General features: G+C 36.4%; 1 protein-coding gene across 1 annotated transcript in view; it reads left to right on the forward strand.

Moving 5' to 3' along the window:
• The window catches only part of MALRD1 (MAM and LDL receptor class A domain containing 1), a 763,833-nt gene that overhangs the window by 58,741 nt on the left and 689,689 nt on the right, over positions 1 to 15,403 (forward strand). The window contains exons 6-7 of the mRNA XM_032349560.1: positions 10,590 to 10,691; positions 11,355 to 11,498. Of these exons, the coding sequence (XP_032205451.1) occupies positions 10,590 to 10,691; positions 11,355 to 11,498 (246 nt within the window). The remainder of the gene's footprint in view (positions 1 to 10,589; positions 10,692 to 11,354; positions 11,499 to 15,403) is intronic.

Below are 15,403 nucleotides of genomic sequence, written 5' to 3' on the forward strand. Positions count from 1 at the left end.
TGAATAAAGAAGATGTGGTGTGTGTATTCACACACACACACACACGAATATTATGCAGCCATAAAAAAAGATGAGATCTTGCCTTTTATGACCACATGGATGGAAGTAGAAGGTATTATGGTAATGAAATAAGCCAGACAGAAAGATAAACGCCATATGATTTTAATTGTATGTAGAATTAAAAAAAACCCAAATGAATAAATAAACCAAAAACAGAAACAATCCATAAACAGAACAAACTCATGGGTGCCAGAGGGGAGGGGGGTGGAGGGATTGATAAAATGGATGAAGGGGAGTGACAGGTCCAGGCTTCCAGTTTTGGAATGAATAAGACATGAGGATAAAAGGTACAAGGTAGAGACTATAGTCAATGGTAATGTAATGGTTTTGTATGGTTACAAATGGTAGCTACAGTTGTGGTGAGCACAGGATAATGTATAGGTTTGTTCAATCACTAGGTTGTACACCTGAAACTATTGTAACATTATGTGTCAACTACACTTAAAAAAAGAAAGAACAATAAAGAATTTTTAAAAAGTGAAGGGCTTAAATGAGGTGGTATCGCTATATTAATGTCAAACAAGATGTGCTTCAGAACAAGGAAAATTAATAGGGATAAAGAAGGATATGATATGATGATAAAAGGATAAACTCACTAAGAAGAACAGTCCTAAAGATATGTGTGCCTAAAAGCAGCATGAAGAGGGACGCCTGGGTGGCTCAGTTGGTTAAGCGGCTGCCTTCGGCTCAGGTCATGATCCCGGCGTCCTGGGATCGAGTCCCACATCGGGCTCCTTGCTTGGCGGGGAGCCTGCTTCTCCCTCTGCCTCTGCCTGCCACTCTGTCTGCCTGTACTTGCTGTCGCTTCTCTCTCTATGACAAATGAATAAATAAAATCTTTAAAAAAAAAAAAAAGCAGCATGAAGAAATGAAAGAAGAAATAGGCAAAACTACAATTAAAAAAGGAGACTTGAACACACACCTCTCAGTAAATAATAGAAAAAGTATACCAAAAAACATCAGTGAGAATTTGCAAAACCTTTGGAAAAAAATTTGTATGGAACCACAGAAGACCTCAGATGACCAAAGCAATTGTGAAAGAACAAAGCCAGAGGCATCTTACTTCCTGATTTTAAATTAATCCTACAAAACTCTCCTAATTAAAACAGGTTGGTACTGGCATAGAAAAATGACACGTAGACCAATGGAATGGAATAAAGAACCCAGAAATAAAACACTATATATGGATCAACTAATATTTGATAGGGGGTTAAGGATACTTAATGGAGAAAGGATAGTCTCTTCAATAAATGGTGTTAGGAAAATTGACAGCCACGTGGAGAAATGAAATTGGACTCTTATCTTGTTCCACTAACAAAAATTAAACCTAAATGGATTAAAGACTTAAACATAAGACCTAGAGCCATAAAACTCATGGAGAAAGCATAGGGGAAAATCTCTGACAGTAATCTTGGCAACTTTTTTTTTTTTTTTGGTATATAACACAAAAACCATAAGCAACAAAAGGAAAATCAACAAGTGAGACCATACATCAAACCAAAAAGCTTCTGCACAGCAAAAGAAACAATCAACAAAATGAAAAGCCATCTATGGAAAGGGAGAATATTATCTACCTACTTGAGATAATTGATATTTAAAAAAAATAATTTAAAACCATAGCAGTAAAGAACTTAAACTCCTTTTAAGTGCTTGTGGAACATTTAGTAAAATAGACTATAGCCTGGGCCCAGTGGCAAGACTACAGGGAGGCAAATAACATGCTCTCACAGATACATAATTCAAGGGGTCACTAAAAGCTTGTTATTATGGACCAAATTGTGTCCCTTTCAAACTTCAGATCTGGAAGCTCTAACTCCCAGTGTGACTATATTGGAGATAGTGTCTTGGGTAACTAAGATTATATAAGATCATTAGGGTATGGTCGTAATATGATAGGAAGGACTATAGCCTTGTCAGAAGAGGGGTTCACTCTCTCTCCCCTCCACCCCAACTCTCTCCCTCTCCCTCCCCATCACCCATGTCTTTGTCTCTCCCTGTCCCTCTGTCATGTGAGGACACAGTGAGAAGGTGGCCATGTACAAGCCGGGAAGAGGACCCTTATGAGAACCCAACCACACTAATAGCCTGATCTTTTATGTCCAGGCTCCAGAACTGTGAGAATATAAATTTTTGTTCCTTAAGCCATCCAATCTATGCTACTTTGTTATAGCAGCCTGAGAAGAGTGAGACAAGCACTAATTAAGATAAATAATATTTTAATACCACATAGTGAGAGCTCACGATTAATGAAAAAAATCAATGATGAACAAAATATAAAAATACTAAATGAAGATAGTATTACTGAATTTTCCAGTCTCCGATATGGCTTAGCAGTACTACGGGGGCTGCAGACAAACCTTAAGAATGTTAAAACAATTGAAATGGTAAAAAAAAAAAAAAGTCCTCTGAGCAAAATGAAATTAAACTACAAATCTGGGACATCCACAGTCATTTGAAAAGTAACTGTCACACATTTACATAAAACAGACTTTGAAGTTGCCAAGTATTTTGAACTGAAAGAAAATGAAAATATAACTTACTAAAATTTGTGTAACATAGCTAAAGCAGTGCTTAGAAAAAAAGTAATTGATATAAAATTTTTATTAGGAAAGAAGAAAGCTCTCAAGCCAGTAAATTTAACTATCCATCTAACTAAAGTAGAAAAAGAAGAACATATAAAAGCTAAAGCAAGCAGTGGGAAAATAATACATATAAAGACAATAAATAATGGAATTTTAGATGAGAAAATAATAGAAAAAATTACCAAAACCAAAAGCTGGTTCTTTGAAGAGGTAACTAAAATTGATAAATTCTTGCTGGATTGGCCAATAAAGAAGGAGAAAAGGCACACATTACCTAATTAGGAGAGAAATAGGGCTAATACCAAAGACTCTATGGGTATTAACAGGATAATAGGAATAAGGAACTAACTACCAAAACTCTATGCACATAAATAAAACAATTTATGTGAAATGAACAAATTCCTTAAAAGTCATAAATGAGCAAAAGCTATTCAAGAAGAATGTGATAACTTGAGTAGTTTTATGTTTATTAAAGAAATATGACTCATAGTAAAAATCTTCCATTAGAGAAAACTTCAGGACAACACCTGAAGTGTCTCACCGGAAAATTCTATCAAATATTTAGGGGGAAAAAACCCCACAAGTTTTATATATTCTATTCCAGAAAATATAAGTGAAGGTAATGCTTGTTACCTTAGTCTATAAGGGCAGCTTTGTCCTACCATGAAACCGAACAAGGATATTTTAAGAAATGAAAGCTACAGACCAATATTTCTATCACAAAAGCTCTTTAACAGCATATTAACAAATGGAATATGCCAGGAATGGCCAGCAATTCCTGTACCCACAGATGCAAAATGTCTCCAGACTTTGCTGGGAAAGAGAGGAGAAGACAAGGGGGCCCATGCTCAGAGGCGAAGACCTTTGCTCTTTTTGGCTCTCACTTTTATTGGTACTTCAGGATACTCACAAATCCTCATCACTAGTTCTCAAGTGGGTGATGTGTGACAAGGGGCCTTATAGAAACTAGGAGGATCTGTTTACAGGAAAGATAAGAAACACTAATATGCTGCTAAACATAGCCTAAGGCAGGCTGTTTCGGCTAAGAAAGCTTCGGGAAGGCAACTCCCAAAGGCATTACAACCTTTCAACAGCTGACTGGCCCACAGGCCTTGGCATTCCAAAGGCACGTAGCTACTCTGAAACCTACTCCCGCCCCATGTTACATTTTAACAAGCCAGGTATTATAGTTGATTTCATTAACCCCAATGGAAATCCAGTAACGTATTAGAAAGAGAATACATTAAAATCATCCAGGAGATGCAGAGTTGGTTCAATGTTTGGAAAGCGATCAGTGTAATGTACCTTGTTAACAGACAAAAGAAGAAAAGCACATGATGATCTTAGTAGATGCAGAAAAAGCATTTGACAAAATCAACATACAGCCATAATTAAAAACCTCAGCAAACGATAGACATCTATAACCTAATAAAGGGCATAGACAAAGACCCAATAGCTAACATCATACCCATTATGAAAGAATGAATGCTTCACCTCTAAAACTGAGAAGCAGGCAGTGATGTCCACCCTTACCGCTTATATTCAATGACGTACTGGAAAGCCCAGCCAATGCAATAAGGCAAAACGTATAAGTAAAGGCATACAGTTGGAACAGAAGAAATAAATCTATCCATATTTGCAGAAGACATCATTGTCTATGGATAAAAATCATAAAATGTATTTAAAAAAACTTCTAGAATTAGTAAATGAATTTATCATAATAATGATACAAAGTTGGTATAAAATCAATTGGATTTCTATATAATGGCAATGAATAATTGGAAACTGAAATTAGATAAATGAAATTTTTAATACAATCAAAGTAAATTCTTACCTATAAATCTAACAAAAAATATGCTGACTTCATCAAAATCAAAAGCTTCTGCACAGCAAAGGAAAGAGTCAAGAAAACAAAAAGGCAACCCATGGAATGGGAGAAGCTATTTGCAAATGACAGTACAGACAAAAGGTTGATATCCAGGATCTATAATGAACTCCTCAAACTCAACACACACAAAACAGGCAATCATATAAAAAAAAATGGGCAGAAGATATGAACAGAGACTTCTCCAATGAAGACATACAAATGGCTATCAGACACATGAAAAAATGTTCATCATCACTAGCCCTCAGGGAAATTCAAATTAAAACCACATTGAGATATCACCTTACACCAGTTAGAATGGCCAAAATTAACAAGACAGGAAACAACATGTGTTGGAGGGGATGTGGAGAAAGGGGAACCCTCTTTCACTGTTGGTGGGAATGCAGGTTGGTGCAGCCTCTTTGGAGAACAGTGTGGAGATTCCTCAAGAAATTAAAGATAGAACTTCCCTATGACCCTGCAATTGCACTCCTGGGTATTTACCCCAAAGATACAGATGTAGCGAAAAGAAGGGCCATCTGTACCCCAGTGTTTATAGCAGCAATGGCTATGGTCGCCAAACTATGGAAAGAACCAAGATGTCCTTCAATGGACGAATGGATAAGGAAAATGTGGTCCATATACACTATGGAGTATTATGCCTCCATCAGAAAGGATGAATAGCCAACTTTTGTAGCAACATGGACGGGACTGGAAGAGATTATGCTGAGTGAAATAAGTCAAGCAGAGAGAGTCAATTATCACATGGTTTCACTTATTTGTGGAGCATAACAAATAGCATGGAGGACATGGGGAGTTAGAGAGGAGAAGGGAGTTGGGGTAAATTGGAAGGGGAGGTGAATCATGAGAGACTATGGACTCTGAAAAACAATCTGAGGGGTTTGAAGGGGCGGGGGTGGGAAGTTGGGGTACCAGGTGGTGGGTATTAGAGAGGGTATGGATTGCATGGAGCACTGTGTGTGGTGAAAAAATACTGAATACTGTTATGCTGAAAATAAATAAATTTAATAAAACCTGACTTTAAAAAACAAAACAAATATGCTGGGTTTGAATTCTGAAAATTCAAAGACATCAAGAAGATCTGACTAAATAAATGGAGTATTGATTGAAAGATGATGGGTCTATGTTTGCCAAAATTCATAGAACTGGATAATCAAAAGTCTGACTTCATTTTCCATATGTAAGTTTAAACATTTAAAGAAGAAATAGTAACTTTTAAAAGTTTAAACAATTCTGATGGTGATGAAGCTGCCACATAGAGTATTTAGTAGTAGTATCTTTTTAAAAAAGATTTTATTTATTTATATGACAGAGATCACAAGTAGGCAGAGAGGAAGTCAGAGAGAGAAAGGGAGAGAGGAGGAAGCAGACTCCCTGCAGAGCAGAGAGCCCGATATGGGGCTCGATCCCAGGACCCTGGGATCATGACCCAAGCTGAAGGCAGAGGCTTTAACCCACTGAGCCACCCAGGCGACCCAGTAGTAGTTTCTTTAAAGAAAAAGTACAACTTTATTGTTGTGCTGTATGTATTTCTCTTCACTATAAAAATGTGAACAACTTTATAAATGTGCTTATGGTGTAGGTATAGGTACCCTTATAGTTTCTGAACATTTTAGTTCAACTAAATTCTTTTTCTAACATTAGAGAAATCTTTTATATTATTCCCACACTTTCAAACAGTATCATTCTAATTACTGCCCTTTTCCAAAAAAATTCACTGCACATTCATTGAAAGAAGGATCTTTTTAGACTTTACCAAAGTAGCATGTATGAAAGAAAAGTCATGCTTTGTGACTGTGAATAAATAGGTATGTGTTTAGCCACTGATTTTTGAATAAATTGCTTATTATAATTTTTATAAAAGTGGCATGGTCTTGTGGTTCATAATCAGAATATTGTGAATATTCTTTGAATATTTTTATATTGGTTTGCCAGGATCTTGCCTTCATCTCATTTATGAAGGCCTCAAATACACAAAACCATCTTTTAATGAGAATTTGAATGGTGCATACATATTACCCAGTTAAATAACTAAGGAGCTAGTTACCTTTTTTGTCTTATTAGCTTCTAGCTACCTTTTAGGATCCAATAACTGTTCCTTGAAATTCATTACTAATTTAAGAAAATTGACAAGGAGATTGTCTAAAGCCCCAGGAGTCAAAAGGAGATGCCAATTATAACTTCTACTCCAATGGCCTTGAGACTTTGACTTCCTTCTGTACCATGTGAGAGAGAATCTGGCCAATTTTGCATAACCTGCTTGTACAAGATAAGATTTGAAGGAAATGTGTCTTCACTTATAGAGACCTTAAAATGGTTGACAAAGCTTCATCCTGATGAACGAACACGTATCATGGATGGAAGATTTTAAAATCCCCAAAATAGTTTTCTGCAGCCAGATTGTGGTGTAATGTAACAGGGAGAAATAAAGAGGGTGGGGATGTAGAGAAAATACCTATTAATATATAGATAATTGCCATCATTAAATAGTTTTGAACTCTGAGACTGAATGCACTAAAACAAAAAGAGGTACCCAGGAGATTAATTGATTGTCAACGCAGACCCCCACCTACTGTTTTATGGTTATAAATTCCAGTTTGAGGGATGAAGGTAATAATGGTTGACACTGATGAAAGACATTGAATACCAATTGACACAAGCTACATTTTTAATATCTTATAATTTATATTTGACTACATTGCTATTTTTGTTTATAGTACTTTTGTGAGGTTTTTGTCTTGTATAAATAGTAAAAAATTAGAGATAATATACAACATTTAGTTGAACTATGGCCAATACTTAATTATTTAGCTCTAGGGGGCAGAAGATCTGCAGCTATTATGTGAATCTACAAAAATTACAGTTTTGTTTCATGTTAATTGTTATTGTGTAATCTTAGCTTCGTTTATTTCTCACACTCCCTTAATTGCATCTGCAGTTTTATTTTCACTGGATCTCACATTCAAGAGACTTTGCAAATTCATCATTTTTAAGCTCCCATGATAAGAAATCAGCTTACAGATGTTATTCATAAATCGTTTTATAACCAATTGCTTCAATTTTATTCCAAATAAAAGTGTAAACAATTTATATACTATCTATGATATTTTCAAGAATTTTGTTGAATTGTTCTTAGGTCATGGATTTATTCAGTCCTTACACAAGTATATAGAGAACACCTATTTGTGCCAAGCGTTGTTTCAGACAAGGGGGAGATAGCAGTAAAAAACAAATAGCCATCCCTGTGTTCGTGGAATTACATTTTAGTGAAAGAGAGAAATACAGTAAGTAAATCAAAACAGAATTTTATGTCAAGTGGTGATATGTGCCATGGAGAACAATAAACCAGAAAGCCAAGAAAAGAAGTGCCACAGATACAGGTAAGTTGGAGTTTTAAATAGTGTAGTCAGGCATAGTACATGGAGAGCACATTTATGAGCAGAAAAATCCCCAAGGAGTTGAGGGAGTAAGCCATGTGTATTTTGGAAGGAACCGTAAATGCAAAGGTCCTAATGCAAGAGTCGTCTTGGTTTGTATAAGGAAGATCATGGTAAGAGCTAATGCATTTATTCATGAAGGACAGAAACCCATGTAATAATTTTGAGCAGAGGATACATGATCTAACAGACATATTTAAATGTCAGAAGACGATAAGGAGGCAAAATAAAAGTTAGTGTAATCCAAAAAGCGTGATGCTCCCTTGAGTCAGAATTGGTAGTAGTAGCCAAGGTGGTAGGACATAGCGAGATTCTGGATGCTAGTTTACAGACAAAGAAAAGATTTGCTGATGGATATAGTGATGGGTGAGAGCAAGAGATGGGTCATGGATCCAGATTTCTTCCTGAAATAGAATGGATGGAGTTTTCATGAGCTGAGATGGGAAGAAAAGCAGAGGATAAAGTCTGGGGAGACAGAAGCAGAAGTTTAGTTTTAGACCCATTTCTGTCAAGATGCAGTTTAGTTTTAGACCCATTTCTGTCAAGCTCTCCAAGTGAAAGGGCCAAGACAGCAACAGGATATATAAATATTGGAGTCCAGGGAAGCTGGGACTGAAAGATAATTTTATGGGTCGTTGGCATCTAGGAAGTGTTTTAAATATATGAAATGAGGTGATATTAACAAGATTGTGGGTGTAGAGAAGAGAAGAGATCCAAGGACTGAGCTCTGGGGCATTCTCATGTTACTTTGTGTAATGCAGAGGAAATGAGGAAAAACCAGCAAAGGAGACTGAGAATGAACAGCTAGTAATTGAAGAGGAAAACCAGGAGAGAATTGTGTATCAGAACCTAGTGAAGAAACGGTTTCAAGAAAGAGGGAGTGATCAAGTATATCCAATATTACTGACATGTCAGGTGTGACAAGGAGGAAAAATTAAATATGGGATTTAGCAATATAGGTCATTCCTGATATATGCACTTTCAGTGGAGTGGTAAGGGTACAGAAAAGAAAAAAAAGTTCTGATATGCCCTACAACGTGAATGAACCTCGAAAACATTATGCTAAGTAAAAAAAGTTGAATGCAAAAGGCTAGATATTGTATGATTGTGTTTATGTGAAATGTCCAGAAAAGGCAAATCTATAGAGATGAAAAGAATGTTGGTGGTTGTCAGAGCCTGAGGAGGAACAGAGAATGGGGAGTGACTTATAATGGGTATGGGTTTTATTTTGGAGGGATGAAATTGTTTTGGAAGTAGTGGTAATAATTGTACAATATTGTAATTATAGAAAAGCCACTGAATTGTATACTTTAAAATGGTGAATTTTATGTTATGTGAATTTTAGCTTATTAAAAAAAAATCAAAATCCTCACTGGAATAGGCTCAAGAAAGGAATTGGGGAGAAGAACTGGTGTTGGAGTCCATGTAAATAGTTAGAACTTAGCGAAGTTAGCTGGAGGGGGTTGTAGGGTCCGAGGGTTTTCTTTCCATGGGTGAAATTTTGGCCCCCTTGTGTACTGAAGTGAAAGAAAACCCGTAGATGTAAAGGAGGGGAGGAAATTGCTAGAATAATTCCTAAAACAGGAAAGAGGAGATGATTTTCTGAAGAAACATGGGCAGCAGTGCAGGGAGATGGGTGGTGGGACTTGGGAAGTTTTCTCCTGTTTCCTCTCATTCTCCCAATGAAATGTGAAGCAACATGATGATCTGAGAATGATGATGGGGAAGAAGGAATTGGAAGGTGAAGGAGTGGGTAAAGGATTTTGAATAGCTACCTAGGAGTGGTGGAAAAGGAAAGAAAAGAAAATGTGGTGGGATGGCCACATGCAACCAAGTGAGTAGTCACAGATACAAAGCCATTTCAGTCGGGGTGGTGGTGGGCTCTTGCGTGCTCACCTTCCATCACACAGATACAGGCTGGAGTAGGTCTTGAATTTCCTTCCTGGAGGTCTCAGCGTATCCACAGTGATGCCTTTGACTGGAAATGCTCGGGGCACTCACCTGCACCCATGTTGCTTGTGGTGAGCTCCTGCGCTCATTTCTCCCACCCCCACCAGAGCCCATGTTGTGGCTGTCCCAGGCCTTGGGGTTCTTGTCAGGATTGTGGCTCAGGTATTTCGGGAGGAGAGAGTGAGAATTGTCTGGAAGTAGCAACAGGACAGGAAGGATACCTGGTCCACTCTCCAGCTCAGTGTTGGGAGGGTAGTGGAGGGAAAAACAGACACAATGGGAGAAGATGGCAGGGGCAGTCGTTCCAATAGATCAGCTTCCAGCTAAAAGGACAGTCTATCTTACAGTTGGCACATGTTCCATTATGCTCCTCACCATAGGCTTTGTGTTTCCACATTAGGCCGTGTTACTTCATGGATACATGGAAGATTTGGTTTGGGAGCTTGGTAGTCACCACAGGGATCTGGTTAAAATGCTGAAGCACTAGCAGGGTTGTATTGTTCTCTCTGTCTCTGTCTCTCTCAGTGTGTAATGGGGTTGCCTGAGGGGAGACGCTGCCACAGAACAGAGTTGGGTGGAGAGTTCTTTCTAGAACAAATGCTAACATTTTAAAAAATACTTGTGCCTTTCTAGATGCACTTAATCTCATTTCTTGCCAATTTTTAAATTTAACAGATGAAATTTTACCCTGTCCAGAAACATTGACTATGGAGCAGGAGCAGTACCATCTAGATACAAGTCTCTGCAGTTTTGATTCTACAGATGAAGGACTGAGGGGTAAGTGTTAAATTGAGATGCCCACAATAATGGTAGGTAGCCACCCATGAGACTTGGAACCACTGGTAGTAATTCAGACCACTACTATTGATACTCACTTGGCAAACTTTGTTGACATTTATGTCCTAATTTAGCCAAAGTGTTATTGAAAGTCTGTGGTTTATTCAAAGCATGAAAGATACTAAATATGTCAATTTAAAGTGATGTTTCTCTGTAAAATAGTTCCATTAAAGACCATCTTTGAATTATATCTATTGTTTCTTCTTTAAAATTTCAGTGCGATTATGAATAGCAAATGATTTAAACTAACTTAGTTCTGTAAGATAGGTCAGGTCAGATAGTATGTATGCCACTGAAAGCATTGTAACTGGAGCAGGGGTACAAGAAAAAGTGAAAACATCTTTTTACTTTTAAATGGTAATGGTTTTCCTTCAGGAGGGTGCCCATCTGGGTCAAGGAAGAACTTTTGAAAAACAGGTATGCTGGTATAGTTCAAGGCTTATTGAACCAAAATTTCTAGGTATGAATTAGAAAGTGTGTGTGCATGCGGTGTGTGTGTGTGTATGTGTGTGTGTGTTTGTGTGTGTGTGAAGCCTTGATTACAACTCATATGCTATGGCTAAACAGCCACTCTAGTGACTTTTCCACGTCACGTCTCTGTAGTGTATCAGATCTGTGGATTGGAATTTGATATGCGTGACTGGGCGTCTGAAACATCTGCTGGGCAAATTTCCTGGATGCGCACAAAAGCAAGAGAAGTTCCTGCATTAGAATCTAGACCTCAGCAGGATCAAAAGAGTGATGAAGGTAGGAACTAAAAAAAAAATACTCTTTATATATTTTTTTCAGAATTGTGATTTATTGTGAGTGGTATTAAAACATTTCATCAGGGATCCTGATGAAGATACTGAGTATATTTTCTTGAAACTATATTTACCATACATAGTGAAAGTAAAAAAAATTAAAAACCTTATTATCAATAATGTAAAGGAAGAATTATACTAGGTAAACTATTTTAATTTTGTAAATTTTATTATTTTCTTATCACCAGGAGATAATAGATTTTGTGCGAACCAATAGGAAAGGTATTAAAAGGCTTCTATCAAAATGTATTTGCTCTCCCTTTCCCTAGTGTCGATAAGTTTCTTTTTCATCTAATATTAAGTTTGTGTTTCTGTTTATTGTTCTTTCCACTGTTTTTCTTTCTTTTTTTTTTTTTGAGGAGGCATATTGTTAGTCTTTTCTTAAAGTAGTAATTTAAGATTTTACTTGATTTAAGATTTTGCAGAAAGCAATAGCTGTTTTTTTCTTCTTCCATGTAGATTTTACTTTCTCCATAGTTTTGCCTTTTCTGGAATGTCATATAGTTGGCATTATACAATAGGTAGCCTTTTTAGATTGACTTCCTTCATTTAGTAATATGCATTTAAGATTCCTCCATGTCGTTTCATGGCTTGATAGCTTATTTCTTTTTCATAGTGAATCATATTCCATTGCTTGGATGTGCCAGACGTTATTCACCTCCTGAAGGACATCTTAGTTGCTTCCAAGTGTTTTGCAATTATGAATAAAGCTGCCATAAACATCTATGTGAAAGTTTTTGTGTAGACCTAAGTTTTCACGTCTTTTGGGTAAATGCCAGGGACCATGATTGCTGGATCATGTAGTAAGAATGTTGGGTTTTGTAAGAAACTACCAAGCTGTCTCCCAAAGTAAAGGTACCATTTTTTATTCCCATCATCAGTGAATGAGAGATCTTGTGGCTTCCCATCCTCTCCAGCATTTGGCAATGTCAGTGTCCTGGATTCTGGCCATGCTAATGGGTGGGTAGTGGTATCTCCTTGTTTTAGTTTGCATTTCCCTAATGCCTTATGGTATGGAGTGCCTTTTTATATGCTTACTTGCCATCCATATGTCTTCTTTGGTGAGATGTTTGTTAAGGTCTTAAGTTTTTGTTTTTTTATCTTTTATCATTTTCTTTCTTTCTTTCTTTTTTTTAAAGATTTTATTTATTTATTTGAAAGAAAGAGAACACAAGCAGGGGGAGAGGCAGAGGGAGAAGCAGGCTGCCTTGCTGAACCTGGAGCCCAATACAGGGCTTAATCCCAGGACCCCAGGATCATGACCTGGGCTAAAGGCAGACGCTTAACCAACTGAGCCACCCAGTCATCCCTATCATTTTCTTTATTCACCATTGTTTCTTTTATTTCATGCCCTTGATTTCTTTTCCTTCTTGAAAAGCTTCACTTACTAATTGTCCTTTAATTTAGAAAAGATCTGTGGTGATGGGCTTGCTTAACATTTCTGTTATAAACTTAGAATATTTTTAATGACCTCACTCCTAAATAATAATCAATCAGGTCAGGCGATTTTCTAAAGAAAGTCTGCATATTTTATTTCTAAGCACATGGAGATGGTTCTTTATTTCCTGATATCTACGGTAGTCATTGGGAAGTCTGAACTCATCTAATTGTTTTTCAGTTTTATGCAGATTTAAAAAAATGTTTATCTCTAATGTTTGAAAATGTCACTATAATGAGTACAGATCATGACTATATTTTTAATTAAAGTTTTCAATGCTCAGAATATATGCATTTCATCACTTGTGGAAATGGTATGTTACTCTTTTCTAATAATTCTCGTTGAGTCCCTCTGTTCTTATCTTCTTGAGTTCCTATTAAATATAGGTCCTGGGGGCCCGTGTGTTAGTGTTTTCTATTTGTTGCTCTTGTTCTTTGTTCTTATTTTTGTCTTCCACTTCTTTTATGCCTTTGTAGTTTTAAATGAAGATTTTATACGCTTCTTTTTTATTTCCTGTTTTAGTATTTCAATTATACTTCCTTTTTCACCCTTTATTTAGTGCTTGCTCTGAATTTGTGAACTTCATTTACAACTAATCCAATTCCACTTTCAAATAGTTTCATACTTCTTCATGTAATGCAAGTATCTTATAATAACAGAATATTCCCAATTCCTCCCTCCTGGCCCTTGCATCATTGTTGACATTCATTTCACTTATTTGCAAACTATAATCATCAAATGCACTGTGGCTGTTACTATTTTGAACAAACTATGCTCTTTTAGATCAATTAAGGAAACTATAAATTAAAGATTTTGCCCAAACCTAGCAACTGATGTGTTTTATTTATTGCTTTCCTAGTACTGTTCCTTCCTTTATTTAGATCTGAGGTTCTGACAGATATCATTTTCCTTTTCTTTGAAGAATTTCTTCTGACGTTCCTTAAATTCAAAGCCATTGTTTCCTTGTTTATTTTCTGTTTAGATAATCTGTCCATTGATGTAAGTGGGGGCTTTAAAGTCCCCTACTATTATTGTATTATTATCAATTAGTTCATGTTTGTTATTGTTTTATGTATTTGAGCGCTTCCAAGTTGGGTGCATAAATATTTACAATTGTCACATCTTCTTGTTGGGTTGTCCTTCTTATTATGATATGGTGCCCGTCTTCATCTTTTGTTATAGTATTTGGTTTAAAGTCTAGTTTGTCTGGGGGCCTGAGTGGCTCAATCAGTGGAATATCTGATTTTTGGTTTTAGCTCAGGTCATGATCTCAGGGTCATGAGATCAAGCCCCATGTCCGGCTTCACAGTTAGTGCAGAGTCTGCTTGTGATTCTCTCCCTCTAGCACTGCCCCTCCCCCTGCTTGCATGCTTTCCTTCTCTCTCTAAAATAAATAAGTAAATCTTTAAAAAAAATAAAATCTAATTTGTCTAATATATGTATTACTACTCCTGCTTTATTTTGGCATCCATTTTCATGGTAAATGTTTGTCCATCCCTTTACTTTCAATCTATAGACATCTTTAGGTCTAAAATAAATCTCTTTTAGGCAGCATATAGATAGGTCTTGATTTTTTTCCCTTTCTGACAATCTATGTCTTCCTAATGGAGCATTTAGTCCATTTACATTCAAAATAATTATTTAAAGATCTGTATTTATTGACATTTTATTACTGTTATATTGTTGCTTCTGGAGATTTTCCCTGATCCTTTCTTATTTTTGTCCCTTTTGGTCTCTCTTTTGTACTCAGAGATTCCTGTTTAATTTTCCTTGCAGGGCAGTTTTAGTGGTCACAGACTTCTATAGTTTTTGTTTGTGAGGGAAACTCTTTATCCCTCTTTTTAAATTTTTTAAAAATTAAATTAAATTTTTTTTCAGTATTCCAAAATTCATTGTTTATGCTATTCTAAGTGAGAGCCTTGCTGGATACAGTATTCTTGGCTGCAGATTTTTCCCCTTCAGCACGTTGAATATGTCATGCCTCTTTCTTCCGGCTTGCAGTTTCTATTGAGAAATCTCTACCTAGCCTTATGGGTTTTCCTTTGCAAGTTAAGGACTTCTTTTAAGATTTTTTTTTTATTATTATATTTTAAAAATTTAATTATAATATATTTTGGTATTGAACTATTTAAAAAATTTGATTACAATATGTTTTGGTGTTGGACTATTTTGTTGATTTTGATGGGAATTCTCAATGCCTCCTGGATCTGGATATCTGTTTTGTTCCCCAGGCTAGGGAAGTTTTTTACTATTACTTCTTAAAAATTCCTGCCCCCCTTTCTCTCTTCGATTCTTCCAAGACTCCTAAATTCTGAATGTTATTGTGAATGATGGAGTCATTGAGTTCCCTCCATCTATTTTTCTGTTGCATAATTCTTCCTCTCTTTTGTTCAGCTTCATTATTTTCCATT

The sequence above is a fragment of the Mustela erminea genome, chromosome 6 (assembly GCF_009829155.1).
Source record: "Mustela erminea isolate mMusErm1 chromosome 6, mMusErm1.Pri, whole genome shotgun sequence".
NCBI classification, from domain to species: Eukaryota; Metazoa; Chordata; class Mammalia; order Carnivora; family Mustelidae; genus Mustela; species Mustela erminea.